A 15,859-nucleotide genomic window follows, 5' to 3' on the forward strand; every position below is an offset into this window, starting at 1 on the left:
GAGGGGAGGACAGCTTAAAAAAGAGTATTCAACATGGCTGTATTGGTGGCGAGTAAATCTCTGAACATGTTTATGATTCGAGAGTGATTTGACGAGGTAATTAAATTTCTGAGAGCGTGTCTCTGTGGGTTTTGCGGCCTGCAGACGCACTGGTGCAACCAGAACGCCTACTAAAAGCAAAGAACTTTGCTACTGTCATCCCTAATGAAGAAAACCTTCCCTCTTGCTCTCAGGAAACTGTTGCAACAACGTGTCAGAGGCTGCAGAAGCGACACTGCGAGGCGGTTGCCATCGGTTCCCTTCAATCTGCGAGCCAAAATGACCTCCGAGCAAAACATGTTACTGACACATGTTCTCTGTGGAGAGTCGGGACAGATATCCTATTCCACATTGGGTATACCGGCTACACTGTATTGTGTGGCTCTGAGTGTATACATTGCAAGACAACAATAACTAATAATTAATTCGATTTCTGGTATCTGAGTACTTAAAATCTACCAGTTCTCACATAAGACAAATATAAAGAATTGATAACGTCTCTTTCATTAACTCTACCAAAAAAGCAAGGACACAGATGGAGTAAGAGAAATAACACAAAATGGGAGAAATTAACCTCCTTTCTCGCCCCATGCTTGCATGAAACCTAAGCTGCCTCCTAATGTTGCCAAAAGATTGTTCAAAATTGCTGTGAAACATTAAACTCATATTGAGAAATGTGTTTCCTCAGGGTTTATAATGGATTAACAATCTATCCTATCCCATGTGTGCGTGCATGCAATTTTTCTGCTGTGTGTGTGTGTGTGTGTGTGTGTGTGTGTGTGTGTGTGTGTGTGTGTGTGTGTGTGTGTGTGTGTGTGTGTGTGTGTGTGTGTGAGATAGAGTGCGAGTATTGGCTGGGGGGTATAGTGTTATCGAGAGGCCATCTGTCTCCAGCTGGACCATTAGCTCTTCAGCTGTTCAGAATGTGCCACAGATCAGTCAGTCAGACAGGTACACAACCACAAACACACACATACACACTAGCTCTTACAGCGATGACTGTAGCTGACAAATTGAGTTTGACATTGGAGGTCAAAGGGGGAACGGCAGCCTCATATTAACTGATACAGTACAGCACAATGTCACTCCGACAAATGCAAACAAGATAAACATCCAAAACTCTCACTGCTGCCAGATTTCAATATCGTATCGTACAGAAAAAGCAGCTCATGTGCTAATAAATGGAAAACAAGCTTCATAGAGAGAGGCTGTCGCACCTTCTTAAGCCCATTGAGACAAATTATGATTCGTGAATATGGGCTATACAAATTAGATTTGATTGATTGATTGACTTTGAGATCACTCAAACTCTTTTCAAATTTCACAAGTGTGTTATCAGAAGACGTGCTCCTCGAATAGAAAGCGAGCCTGGATGTCACACAGCTCATGAAAGCTGGCATGGGCATCCACCAGTGAACATATGGAAGGACACCAGCTGCTGGCAGGTGGTGGTGATCTGCTGATCCCCAGCTCTGCCAAGTCCAGCCATGCTAGACAGCCCGACCACAGCCAAACTAGCCCATACCAGACCAGTTAGCGCTCGGAGCTCTCCCCCCAACCCACCACCATTCTCCAGCCATGATACTCGGGGCTCCGTCCACCTGAGGTAAGCCGCCCTGTGCCAGGCGGCGCCTGCAGGGAGGTGCCTGCAGGGAGACGAGCCCATGTGGAGGGACATGGTCATGGGCATGAGGAGAGAGACAAGTTGGCGTCTGTGGCCTCATCTATTAGTGTGTCAGACGCCACGCATGCACTCACAGCCACACGTGCACACATGCACATATACTCGTACTTTTTCCTCTCATCACTATACAAATAAGACAAACATAAAAAAAACACTGAAAGAAATGTCTATGATCTGCCTCTGCTACTAATATGATAAATTCCACATTTCCATTCCATGTGGCGGAAAGAATGAAAAAGCTCAATTATCATAATATAAAGTACAGTGCAAATGAAAACAGCTGACAGTCGCCTTTTTCTCCTTTTAATGGCTTTCTGAAATCATTCCTCTTTCCTCTTTCCTCATTCCCATCCCCTCTCCATCCTGTCTTCCTCCCTTTTTCTGGTCGCTATCTCCTTCCCTTCCAACTTCCCTGCTCCTCATCCCTGTTACACGGAGGCTTTTTCAGTGGCAAAACGCCGAGTTAGCCATTCTGCAGCTCAGCCACCCGGGGCATTCACTCATCCAGCTGGTGGGCCGGCCACAGAAGCCGCTTGCTACCTTTTGCTCCGACTCCACTATATGACAATTTGTGAATGGCGGCGGCTGCGGCGGTGGTTGTGGGGTAGAATCAATCCAGCCTGTACAGGATGTTCATAATAAGTGGTGAGTAACTGCAGCATGATTCATGGCCATCCTCCTCAGAGAGCTGCCCTATTCCTGCTCAATGGCGCCGCGTTCACCGTTCTCTTTTCTCCTGCTCTCTTTCTCCCTCCCTCTCTCTCTCTCTTTCCCTTTCACTGCCTCATAGGACCAGACTAGTGCTGGGGGATAATCTGTGTGATTCTCACAGTGGGAACCAGTCAGTCCCCACTGAGCCTGACCAGAGCTGAAACACTGAGATAACCCTCATCTAAGGATCAGTGGTGCTTGGCAGAGGTAAACTATAGGGGGCAGTAGGCAGTGGTTGAATGAGTCTTGGAAAATGCACAACAACAGTGAGGATTTTAGTCCAGTGAACAGAACGGACTGTACTGCAAATGTCCCCGGGCTAACTTTAACTTTTTTACATCATGGAGATATTAAGATGCATACTAAGATTTCACAGAAGGCAGCTAACAATACTTAAAAAACTTTACAAATAAATATGACTAAATGGTGTTACATTTATATAGTAATAGTATATACTACATACACTATATAATACTGCATCTTATTACACTTCATTGAAATTATTCCGATTCAATATAAAAAGTGCATACCATTTTTATACTTATATTGATATTGTATTACATACCTGCCTATATACTTATAACAGCCTATATATATACTGTATATATAAGTCTATTTCAATATAAGCTACATAATGGGCAAATACAGTATACATCCTCGTACCATCATCCTGTGACACTGCACTTTACTCAAGTACATCTCTCTATAAATACATTTAAAAAAGTTATAGTATGTACGTATTCTCTATATTTTTATAAAATGTTATCCTTTATTCATATTTGTGGTCTACCTACTTCTGACTATCTGCTGCTGTAACAAGTGAATCTTCCTGGTTTGGGATCAATAAATCGTATCTTTTCTTATCTTACATTGAAACCTTCATTTGTCTGTGCTAATAAACGTGAGTGAGTGCATGGGAAAGAATTAATTGCAGCATCCTCTTTCACAGTTTCACCTTTTTTATGCTAAAAGGTAGATTTCTGAGATGTGAAAGCATCAGGAGAGAGGATTAACAATAGCGTAAAAAGGCTTCATCCAATGTTTCTTTTCCATTTTTCCTTTTTTTTTTAAAGACAGGATGTGTTTCACCTTCTCCTGTATCTTTTCAAAGAGCTCAGAGAACTCAGAGTGAAAAGCTAATTCTAGACAGCTACTTCAAATTGCAGTTTAAAAGTTTTAAATCTGTTATAAAGCTTTCATTTATTCTAATGAATGCTTGATTACATTTTTTTCCTCATAGGTCAACACCTGAGTCTCAAAGCATATTTTTCAAAGAATTAAAAAGAAAAAATTGCATTTTCATCTGCGTGGCTTAATTTGAAAAAAGCCCTTTATATGGATTTAACGTCATGCTTTTGATCAATCAAATACATTTATACATATACTCTGAAAAGTGAACAGTTTTCACCTGTGTTCTCCAATACGTTTGCATTCTCTGGTTCTGAAGTCTTCACAATCAATGTGAGACCGCTGTCTGTTAACACATCCATCAATACGACTCAGCGCTGCACCTCCTACGCATCATTTTGACTGTCCCACCTGTTGAAAGAGAGAGCCAGGGAGAAACAGAGGGGACGGGGGAGAGAGAGAGAGAGAAGAGACGTTAGCACGAAGGGAATCGTTAATGGGTGACTGCCACATGTCAAATGCGGAATAAAATTAACAGAGTTAGATTTCATTACAACAAAGACACAACACTAGACATGGGGACAAACACACTGTTGCAGTAAAAGCAGAAAAAGCTCCAGACATAATAGAGCCATCGAACAAGCCCTCGTTGCACCAAACAATCCCTAACTTCTCCTGCGTATCACCGATTTGTGTCTAAATTTAATTCAAACTTTGTCAACCAAGAGAGTACACAAAGAATCACAGCCGAGATCACTATGGCAACTGTATGCCATACTATCCTATTTTAAGCTTCATTTAACATTTATAGAAGAGTTGTTAACCTATGCGAACCTGACATAGGCAGCTCTGAGCATATTTGTTTATTGTAATTAGCCGACTCCCTCCCTTCTGTGCACCTCGGCGGCATGAAAACCCACCCGGCTCAAAGAAGAGAGATTAAAGAGATGTGACTGAGGCGGTGACAGCAAACTGTGAACACTAACAATAGTTTTTACTGTAGCGAGTGATTGTGAAAGTGGGGGTGGGTATGATGGAGTGCATATGTGGCAGGATGCAGTGCAGGTACAATGTAATACAAAGCAATGCGTTAAAAGGCTGAGAGAGAGAAGAGGGGTTGAAGTTTGTCAGCCTGTTGAAATTGGGTGGGGTGGCACAGGGAAGGCAAAGCACATTATACGTGTGATTCCTAAGTGTGATTCCTGAAATAATAATGATGCTACGAGCGACTATGGGCCAGTAAATGATGAAGATTTGATGCTGTGGCCTCCCGCCTGTTTATATTGTTTTCTTTCTTTCGGCTGCTGCAGTCCTTCTCTGAAGGAGTGGTGCTGCAGGATGACAAATGAGCCAGGGGAGGGGATCTAATAACATGATCTCCTTGTGGTGTGAAAGGGGTTGCTGGGAGATTAAGACAGACGGCAGACAATAAGACAAAGGTAGTGTGCCGCTGACTACAAACAACTGCCATCTCTTTCATCCTATTGCTTCTAAATGTCATTAGCTGCTCGCTGACCTGAGCGGGAGAGCTACCTGAAGGGAGCCCCTGCTTCAGCTTATAGTTGCAGACACACCGGCTCAGTGGGTAATTACCTCATGAGCCATCACATCTGCTCATGTGTGCAGCAGGTACAGGGACCCTGTAGATAGACCCAGCCGGAACCTGCTCTTCTCCTCACAGAGAGGCGCTATTACTCCTGAAGCCGGAACCCAACTAAGAGATGGTTTTTGAGGTCATGTTGTACCATTTCAACACACTGAGAAACCGAAAGTCTACATCTGGCAATAAAGACATCTATTTTGACAAAGCATTAACTGGAATTGGATATCTCCTCCTGAACTGGCTGACCCAGATGAGCTAGGCCCGGCCTCATCAATGCAACAATCCCAAGGACTCCGAGGAATAACAGAGTCACAGCAGCACCCTATTAAAAATAGGCTGTAGCCACCGAGCAGTGTGTCACCGGAGTGGCAGTGACACAACACACAGCTGGGCTGCTGGTCAGGCTACAGAGGTCCTGCCAGAGCTCAGCGCCTAGAGCTGCTTGTGGTTGTGTAGCAAGGTCTCTGCATGTGTGTGTGTGTGTGTGTGTGTGTGTGTGTGTGTTTATGCCCAATTGCATGTGTGTTAGACAAAGCCCCAAGGCTGAGGATCCACAGCATCAGCATCCACTGGCAGAAGCTGCACATACAATCACATGAGGAGGAGAGATGGAGGGAGACCGCGAGAGAGAACGAAAGCCGGGAATTTCACAACACTCCCAACACCCCCTCCCGCCAGCCAGCTCCAGCGCCTCAAATGTGTTTATTTTCCACATTATTCACGTTTCTCCTGTATGCTCCCCCATCTCTCCCTCCCCTCACCATCTCCACCACTCTGTCAAGACCTGACGAGAGGCCATTTCAATAATGAAGATGGACTTACTGCAATAGAGAGTGCACATAAATTGGAGCTACAGCCAACAAGCATGTCCAATTTGCCAAGCGGTTAAGCCTGATGTCTGGGTGCAGCTTTAAGAGAGCGCCGCGGCTGCCATCAACGGGTTTGCGGCGACCTGATTCATCCATCCACATCATTAATACTTCACAGAGGGCACCACCATTTAACTCTGCTGCAGGAAACCGCTCTTTAAACACCACACATTAGGGCACGTAATCACTGTGCACTCATTTCTGGGGCATTCAGCAGGTGTAGGGAAATAGCTCGTACTTCTGACCCCTCCATTGTTCTTGCATGTGCGCCGGGTTCTTTGCACGGAGCGAAAGAGAAACAGAGACAAAGAGCAGAGAGTGGGAAAAAGCCAAACAAAGTAATTAGGATTTGATTTATCCTTTTAAACCCTCCTCCACACACCATGTGTTAATGTGCAAGCTGGATAACAAGATAAGAACATGTTTACTCGTGCTATATGGAACTTATCAGCACCACAATCAAATTCCTGCAAGCCTCCTTCCGGGTCCTCGTTTCACTGCATTTCTCTTCGATTCGATTGCATTTCTCTCCAATGAAGCGGCTACAGGAGGGATGGCTGGAGTGGGATCGTTTAAAATACTAAGCAAGGTCTCACAGCAGTAGCATATGTAGGTACAAAAGGCTCATTGTGTCAACGTAGGGAGACAGTCAGGGGCCAAGGAAAAGATCCCCAACAGCCGAGCTCTCAAAGAGGGCAGAGCGCCACAGGGAACACTGGTCCAAACAGACAGCGCTGAAATGGCGACTCCGCTTTTCAGCACAGGTATAGGGTTTCAGAGCAGGTCCACCGGTTGGCTGCAGAAAGACTAAGCAATCTGCCTCACACGCAACTCACAGTAACACTCTTCAGCCTGTGAACCTGCAGCAGTACAGGAGAGAGAAGAACAGATCAAATACATGCACAGGCGCCGAGTAAGTCTAATGGCAACGTCAAACTTTTTCTAGGGAATCTAAAGCTGCTTTCAGACATACACCGAACCCCCGGAAAATCTCCTTACATCCTCCGGAGGGCCTGTATGAGTAGAGTTTCTCCTGCCAGCCCACTAGTAAAAACTCCGGAGAATGTCAGAATTCACAGTGAGCGAATGTTGATGACGACTCTAACATGCAAGGCCACAAGTGAAAAAAAAAGAAGAAAACAAATATCTCATGATAAAAAAGCATTGGCATACACAAAGAAGACACAAAATGATGCTGAACCCCCCCTATTGCCCCCTAATGGATGCTAATTGTAAGTCGCTTTGGATAAAAGCATGTAATGTAAAGCACAGTGTGAAGTTGTTTGTATGAGTATTTTGCAAAGGCTGCAGGCAGCAAAACGACAAAGCAAAAAATTAACCCATTCCACATAGGCATGTTTTGAATGGGCACTGCACTAGTAATTATAAATATTATAGAGCAGAACTTTTTATAGACACATATTAGCAGGTAGGAACTTGTCTTTCAGCCTAAAGGTCAGAATTTCTATGTTTGGGAGGAAAACTTCCACTGAAAAATGCACAGCGAATGTGAAGGTCTGAGATCCTTATAGTAGAATAAGGTGTCTTTAATGTCGAGCACATTTTACACATGCCGAGGTCTCTGAATTCAACTTGTTCTACTGTTGTGAGGAGGGTAATTTCTTCAACACCCATAGACAAGCTGCAGATTCAAGGGCAGTACTATAATGGAGAGGGAACATGCAAACTCCACAAAAAAGACCTCTGCTGTCTGGAGATCAGACAACAAAGCTGCCCACTGATCCATCATGCCACTTCATTTGTTTCTTCGTCCCCGTCAGTGACTAATTGTTGAGATTCTCTTGTTAGTATATCAGCGGGCCACAGACCTCTTGCGTAGCCCTCTACGTCTTTTACGTCTTTGTTTCCTAGTTGCTGCAGAAGAGACATTAACTGTCTTTCTTCTTCTCTCTCACAAAGATAAAGAGTTCTGTCGACGGCTCATCAGGTCAGGACAGTTCAACACTTGTCCTTGCAACAGAGCTCTCCTCTTCTGACTCACCAAGCCAACCACAAAGCTGCAGCACTGTCTCTGGCAGATCCCATCAAACACTTTGCATCACCTCAGCAGTTGTAGTTAGGGCTGGTTAATACAGCTTTTTCTATATCAATTTGCTATATCTCAAGAAGTCATACGTCAGGAATACATCGAACTGACCTCTACTTATGTAAAACACAAACTTAAACCTGTCTTAATAGTTGTGGCCACTTGAGGGCAGCGAAACAATCTATAAAACACATGCTTATATATTGTTTGTTACCTTATGGAGTTGATATGTTGCTCAAGTTAGCAACAAGCTGCATGTCAAATACCTTGTGCAGATATGGAGCATGATTAGTATGTATTTAAAGTCATGCTTGTGTTGATGAACATTTCCAATATTCACTCTTTTTGCTTAGTTTTGTTCATCACCAACTCCTAAGGGATAATAATCTGACTCTTTAAATGTTAACACTGGGCTGCTAGTGTCAGTCATCAAAGCCAAGTCAGATTTTCAATGTATATATCTGTAAATATCAAGTTCTTTGATGCGATGCTTGCACCAAGCACAACACTAATGGTAAAATATTGTTTCTTGCAAGCCTACATAGGCATCTTATTATCTTAATGTTGATTTTGAACATTTCCAATAAGGTGGCTACAGTTTTAGTCACATTCATCCCAACCCCAGCCCCTGACCTAAATGGTTCTTGGTTCCAGACCAGCTGGTCTTTGGCTGTCGAAATGTGATGAATCGGTTAGAGATTAGGCACCGAATCCAAACAGGCCCTGTACATCCACCACCTATTCACTAAATGCTGCTGTTTGGTGCTGGGCAAGAAACAAAAAAACCTAAGTTAACAGACATTGTACATTTCCCTGGAGCTGAGGTGAATTGTCGAGATGGGGTTCCTCACTATCACTGACCCATTTCAATACACACACATGATTATAGCGGCCTTAAATTATAATTTTTTTCTTTGCTCCGACTTACTAAGAGTCATTTGGACAACATCATTTTAAAACAGAATTCTATACAATTCAGGAACTTAACAATAACAGTCAATTAATGATAATACTTAATCACGTTATTTATGATTTGTAAACCTCTTTGTAATCTGAAAACAACTTTACAGAAATAAAATCAATGTTTTAAAAATGTAGAAGAGAACAACAGCACCTGATTGAAGTGCTGGCTGAGTGAATCAGGAACATAACACATCTCAAGTTTGTAGGTATTTCATGAATCTTGACTGTGTTTTTGTTTCTCAACACAAAGCTTCAATTGACTGACTCGGCCATGAAGATTACTACAGCTGAAGACAAATCTCAATGATTTTGTCTCTGACCTATGACGAGAGGGAGAGGGAGAAAAAAAAAACCAACATCCTTATCTGTATATCTTAATTCAACGGTGCCTTCTACAGCTGCGTCTGGTACTGTACACCTTCTCTGCCAGATGTTTGCTGCTGTATTTGATCAAACCTCCACACCTGAAATCCCTGACATGGCCCCGGTGATGGCAGAGATATGGAATATGCTTGAGATAATCATCGTCAATCACGGGCGGCTGAGGAGCCCGGGAAGCATCTAATAGGGAGAGATTCAGTATGAATTGGGATTATAGAGCTTGATTCTTATCAGCACAACCTGCAGATCCAGACCGCGACAATTGTAACCACCGTCACCTACAAGGCCTCACAGCTGCCGCAGAGTGAAGGTGCTGGCCTCATATAGTGTTTTTCTCAGGGGGCTTCTCGGCCTATTAGTATTTTGCTCTTAATGAGATCGTAGCACTGGTGAGATATAGTATGTGACTGACACTCCTCTCAGGATTTAATCAGCTCAGTATGTGGCTTCGGAGACGACTCTCTCATCTGCTTTCACTTATCTCTCAGCATAAATCTGATGACATTTTTTCAGTTTAATGTCAAATTAAAGGAGGATTTCACCACCTCATTTGTGGAGATCTTGTCAATGGTCTTTGAATATTGTTACGAACTGGATCAATGGTTATGTCTTGTGAATCACACACGATGCAAATGAGGCATTTTGGTCATGTGATAACAGGAAAAATCAAAATTTCCTGCCAATTCTCTAAAAGCTGCAGCCAAGATCTATAATAAACCTTCAACCTCAAGGATTCTCCAGTACGTCAATATTGAAAAATGATCCTTATATGACCATTAAGGCATAAGAAACTATCTATCTATCTAAAACTTTCTATGCTAAGCTAATATTTGATGCATGTTTTGGATTGGTAGAATTAGGATAAACAAGATCAAGACGGTAACTACTTACAAATTAAACAAAATAAAAGTTCAAACAAAAAAAAAATCCCAAAGTTCCCAAATTCTTTTTGTTAAAACATTAAATATCATATGATAAACTGGCAGCAAATAAAGTGCAACTTATGTCTCCCGTCCACCAGCTAACAAGTCAGAACAAGGGACAATACTATAACGACACATGTAATATTATTTTATGAGGATGTAATTGGATTGGACTGGAGAGTATTGGATAATTTGTGCTGTATTAAATTACATTTTTGGTTCTGTCTCTTCACAATGACAGTATTTATGGCAAAGAGTAACAATTACACAAAACTGCATTACAATTATAGCCCTATTTCACAGGTGTTGGTGTAATTGCATCATTATGATTATATTTTAGTATTTTTAATTTGAATCCCCCAATTCAGGTCTGTTTATTTGTTAGCTATTAATCATTGAACAGATGTAAATTACATTTCCTTTCCTCAGCGCCTTGTCAAAACTGTGAGACACTGGTGCTTTAAACATATAACGTATAAAATATTTCTTAAATGATGCCCCTGCAGTGCATTTATATCATTTATCAATTCAGTCAACTGCAGCAGCTGTTCAGATTAAGAAGATTGAAGATGCCGAACTATGTTTGTTGTTATCAGTTTGTCATCATGAAATATATAAATGAATTGTTAGATTAGTAATACTAAAGTTATCTTTATATACAATGGGACTAAGCTGGTTAAATACATGCTGCAAACTAAAGACATAATACAAGAGGGTACAACATGTAATGAATAATCAATTCATGTAGATTTCTTGTCCAGTGCAGAAACATGCTGTATGACATCTGACTTTTAAATTGCAATATACGAACTGATAACTATGTCTGTTTCTCTGTTTATCATTGCACAGGCTGAGCTCTTCAGCAGCGAGGAGAAGAGGACAGAGAGAGAGATAAGAGGAGAGAACTAAGCGGAGGGAAGGTCAAGAACGAGAAGAGAGACAGACGATTACAATACATCACTGTGTGCCTCCAGAGGCTGCTGCTGCTGCAGCATGTGTTTACAGTGCTGCTTCATTCATACCTGCACAGATGATCAGTCAAAACAAGGCTCCTGCCTAAATAATAAAAAAAAGATTCTCGATGGGGATGGGGTCCTGCCGGTGAATGGCAGAGAGAAGAATGGCAATAAGGCAGCCAGTAGGCGAGGTGTTAAAAGTTGATTAGGTTGTTAAAGGTCACATAGTCAGGCCTCATCAGCCGTCCCAATGGAGCACGAGAAGCAGCTCAGGGCCTCAGCACTGCCGCTAATGAGACAGAAGCAATGGCATCCTCACTAACACATGGATATATCCTGCTCCCATGTACAGATATCTTCTCATGGTACATGAAAGAACACGGCAGTACCCAGTGAATGTGATGACATTAACAAAAATACATCTTAACTTGCCTGAGGTTGCTATAACAAGCCAAGAACACCCAGAGCATGAGGAAATCTGGGTGAGGCATGTAAAGCTAAATTATTTGATCGCAGATATTGGAAATGCGCTGGATGTTCATACATTCTTTTAACACAAAACACACATCCTCACACGCACACGCACACACAAGAGGCCATAAACTTTCAAATTACAGATTCATTTGCTCATTTGAGCAAATCTATGTTTGGTCCATCCACTGCTCATGAAGGGTTAGTCTTATGAAACCATTGCGTATTTAATGAGCCTCTGCACACAAGCTCACACACATACACACACAAACACACACACACACACACACACACACACACACACACACACACACACACACACACACACACACACACACACACACACACACACACACACACACACACACAGCGCTCCCACTCAGTACAGTTAAAAAGATGCTGATGTATGAGTAAGTGCGGATAAATACAGAAGATGCATCCACCCCCCAGACACACGGAGCCAAAACTACTGATCATGACCAACCCTACAAACTCCTGACTGATACACACAAAGCCACTCACACATACTGGCGTCACATGCATCAAATAATCTCGACTGCAGCAGTGAAGAAAGGTCAGCCATCAGATACATAATTATCATAATTCCAACAGGTGCATTTATTAGGGCTACGCTTCGTTTGCTTTGCCGAATCTAAATCAGGCTGGGTGTGTGTGTGTGTGGGCGTGGGGGGGAGGGCAACTACACCGCAGTGATCAGTGCGAATACAGTGTCATAATGTCCTGCAGGTTTACACGCCTGCCAAGGCACTCAGTCAATGCCTGTTTCTGCCACAACAATGCCTGTCAGACACATTATGCGTTGAAGTGATCAATATTTTGTATTACCACCACTTTGTTCTACCTCTCTCGCATGCGCTCAAGAATAATTGACATTTATGCCATTTTCAGGGCCACCGCTTTTCTTTTCCTCAGAATGTGTGTGTGTGTGTGTGTGTGTGTGTGTGTGTGTGTGTGTGTGTGTGTGTGTGTGTGTGTGTGTGTGTGTGTGTGTGTGTGTGTGTGTGTGTGGATGTGTGTTCCTTACTTCAAATGAACATGTGGAGGCATTTGGCTCAGGTTGTGTCTTTGACAGTTGTCAAGGAGTCTGACTTTCACTCTGCAGGCGTGTGTTTGTGTTCAATATTGTGTATATATACTGTGCGCGCGCGCGTGTGTGTGTGCGAGTGTGTGCATGCTGCGCTTGTCTGTTTGTGGAAGAACTTAAAGTCCATCAAAATGAGAAGACCTTCGAGGTGAGGCTGGATCACAGGGAAAGGGCATCAGAACAAGAAGTGATGATGGTCGCTATGGTGCCGGCCTCCACGGCAGCCAATCACGGCTGAGACAAGAAAAAAAAGCAAAATCACACTCAATATCAGTGGTGGCTACAACGGCCATCAATGGCTAATCAATAGAGCAGTGCACCTATGTGAGACATGTACCATTAAGTCTGTGGGTCAATGTGTTGGCCAGTAGATAGCACTGTTTTTTTTCCCTTGACACTTGTCCCCAGTTCCACACCCCACATGCTTGATTAGCTGCCCTGCTTGACTCCATTGATGTGTATCAGTGGTCACCCCGGAGCCCTATCAGTCAGGGACTCTCACAAGGGTGAACACATGCGACCTCTGCCCTCTGCCCTCTGACCCCGTGTGACCCTCAGCTAATTAGGTGTGTGTTTTCCAAACACCTGCTCCGCTTGCACCATTACCCTGCTGTCTGAAATATTGAATCACAATTACGACACAGTGTTAGCGAGTTATGACGCAGAAGTAGGCTAAATATTGAGTGAGATGAAAATATAAACATGCAAAAACTGCAGCCAAATTTTCAGCTACTCGACATGTACCGACGAGTATTGGCTGGTTTGATGAAACAGTGAAAATGTGGGTTTAATTATTACATTAGCGGCGATTTGTCCTACGTTTCGTCAGCACGTACATGACATCCCTACACAGACTGACAAACAGAATGTGAGAACACGCATATAACACAAGAGCTAGTAATTAATGGAATGACCTCTGAATGCTGCAACCACAATAACCACTTCTCATCACAGCTACACACACACACACACACACACACACACACACACACACACACACACACACACACACACACACACACACACACACACACACACACACACACACACACACACACACACACACACACACACACACACACATATTAGAATAGAATGGCTGGCTGAAGCTGCTGGAACCTGCCAATTATTCTGTATTTTACTGGACCCTCGCTGCATCAGAGGTGTGATTGGAATAACAACCATACTCCGAACCAGGCAATTCTCCATCCCCTGTAGGGCAGCGTTTAACCAGCAGGGGAAGAGGGAAGGAAGTGTGACGAGATGGAGGACAATGAAAGCGGATGTATACGAGTCGAGAGGAAGAGGAGAGGGAGAGAAAGCAAAAAAAAGCTAAGGATTACACGATGAAGGAGAGAAAGGGGAGGAGAGGGGAAGAAGTCAAAGCCAGGGCTCCCTGGCAACATGCAGAGGCAGAGGCAGTGTGAGAGTGAGTGCTGTCTGAGTGACACTCACTCTCATATCCCCCCCTCTGGGGAAATAACCCCCTTAATCCAGCATGCTCTTTCAGATAGACAAGATCCCCCTTCTTCTCCCAGCAAGGATATGAAACACTCCCCCTTGTGATTCAAATACCAGGGATGAGGGCTAGAAATCGAATAGACAACAATGTGACGTGGCGCAGCGAGAGAAAGACATCAATGTCCCTGTCTCCTCCCCTCTGGCAGCTGACTCGCTTCCACGGCAAGAGGCGCAAAGTCATTGGTTCAAGCCGGAGGAAGTGGCCTTCCATTGGCTTGGGTGTTGGGAGGTGGCATAGTAGTGGTGTTAGGAGGCACAACATTAGATAGTCAGGTGCCTCTTTACTGCGAACACCTGCTTTCCACAGGAGAATGAAAACATTTGTGTGAATATGAATACCGTACGAAATGCAGATTATCTTTCTTTTTCTCTTAATCCGCGGCCTCCTTTGCCTTGACTTCTGAATAATAACCCACTATATGCTTCCTATATCCTCTCAGTAGTATCCTTTTTCCTAAGCTTACACAATGGGACAAATGCTCCGACACAGAGTTAATTAACAGGAACGCAGCACTGGACGCACCACGGAATCAATAAAGTCAAGGCAGGCCCAGCCACAGCAGGCCAAGCGGCAGGACCCGCCAACCGCGCAGCCTTTTCACTGTGAACCGAGGGAGGTCTTTTTCTCTCCATACTGGGTAAATCACTCCACAGCCAGGCTGCTTGGTGCACAGAGCAAACTGCAGAGCTAGGCCGACACAGTGTGATATTATATTAGCATTACAAAGGCTTTCCCACCATCTGTGACACACAGCAGAAAAAAAAATCACTTTTCTGTTTCCAAGCGCCGAGTGCTGATGTTTCCATAGGTTCAGAGGGGAGGGCTGATGGAAGTGTGGCTGGGGACGACAAACACAACATGTATTTATTAACAGCCTCTCTGACACGTGTGATTCACGTCCGGCACAGTAGGCTACATACAATACACGTTACATGCTTGAAGCCTCGTGGGTTAATATAATCCTTCTACCTGCAGGGTTAAGGGATATGGGTATCCACAATCATTATGAAGCCATTAATGTTACAACACTGCACTCTGTGGCATTACTACTCTGATTAGAAAAGATAGGCCAGGTTTATGATCATTTCCAGCGTTGCATAAAGTGTTCTCCGCAGTGAGAGCAGATAGAGTTCTGTGCTTCACTCAGCGGCCTAGGGGAATGAATAGACTTGGCTCATCCACACAGCTCTCCTTGCTTTCCACTGTAGCCTGTTGTCACTAGCCCCTGGTCGTCCGCCAGTCGCCTACTTGGCAGGGAGAGGTGCTGTACAAAGCAACTGGCAGGTCTGCTAAATAATGCTGATGGAGTGCGATAGAGAGAGAAGCATCTCCTTTATTCTACACAGCTACTCTATCTGTTTCAGCACGGAGAGAGGAGAGGCGAATGCCGCCTGCCTTTTTTCCCCAATCTCTTCGACTGAAGAAGCACAGAGCAGCCCGACCTACCTAGCTCCTCT

At 43.7% G+C, this 15,859-nt stretch overlaps 1 protein-coding gene across 1 annotated transcript in view; it reads right to left on the reverse strand.

The window, feature by feature from the left end:
• Positions 1 to 15,859, reverse strand: part of nexmifb (neurite extension and migration factor b) — a 55,521-nt gene that overhangs the window by 9,433 nt on the left and 30,229 nt on the right. The window contains exon 2 of the mRNA XM_047340709.1: positions 3,843 to 3,973. Coding sequence (XP_047196665.1) covers positions 3,843 to 3,924 — 82 coding nt within the window. The 5' untranslated portion in view covers positions 3,925 to 3,973. The remainder of the gene's footprint in view (positions 1 to 3,842; positions 3,974 to 15,859) is intronic.

Source organism: Hippoglossus stenolepis, chromosome 7, assembly GCF_022539355.2.
Source record: "Hippoglossus stenolepis isolate QCI-W04-F060 chromosome 7, HSTE1.2, whole genome shotgun sequence".
In the NCBI taxonomy this organism is placed as follows: Eukaryota; Metazoa; Chordata; class Actinopteri; order Pleuronectiformes; family Pleuronectidae; genus Hippoglossus; species Hippoglossus stenolepis.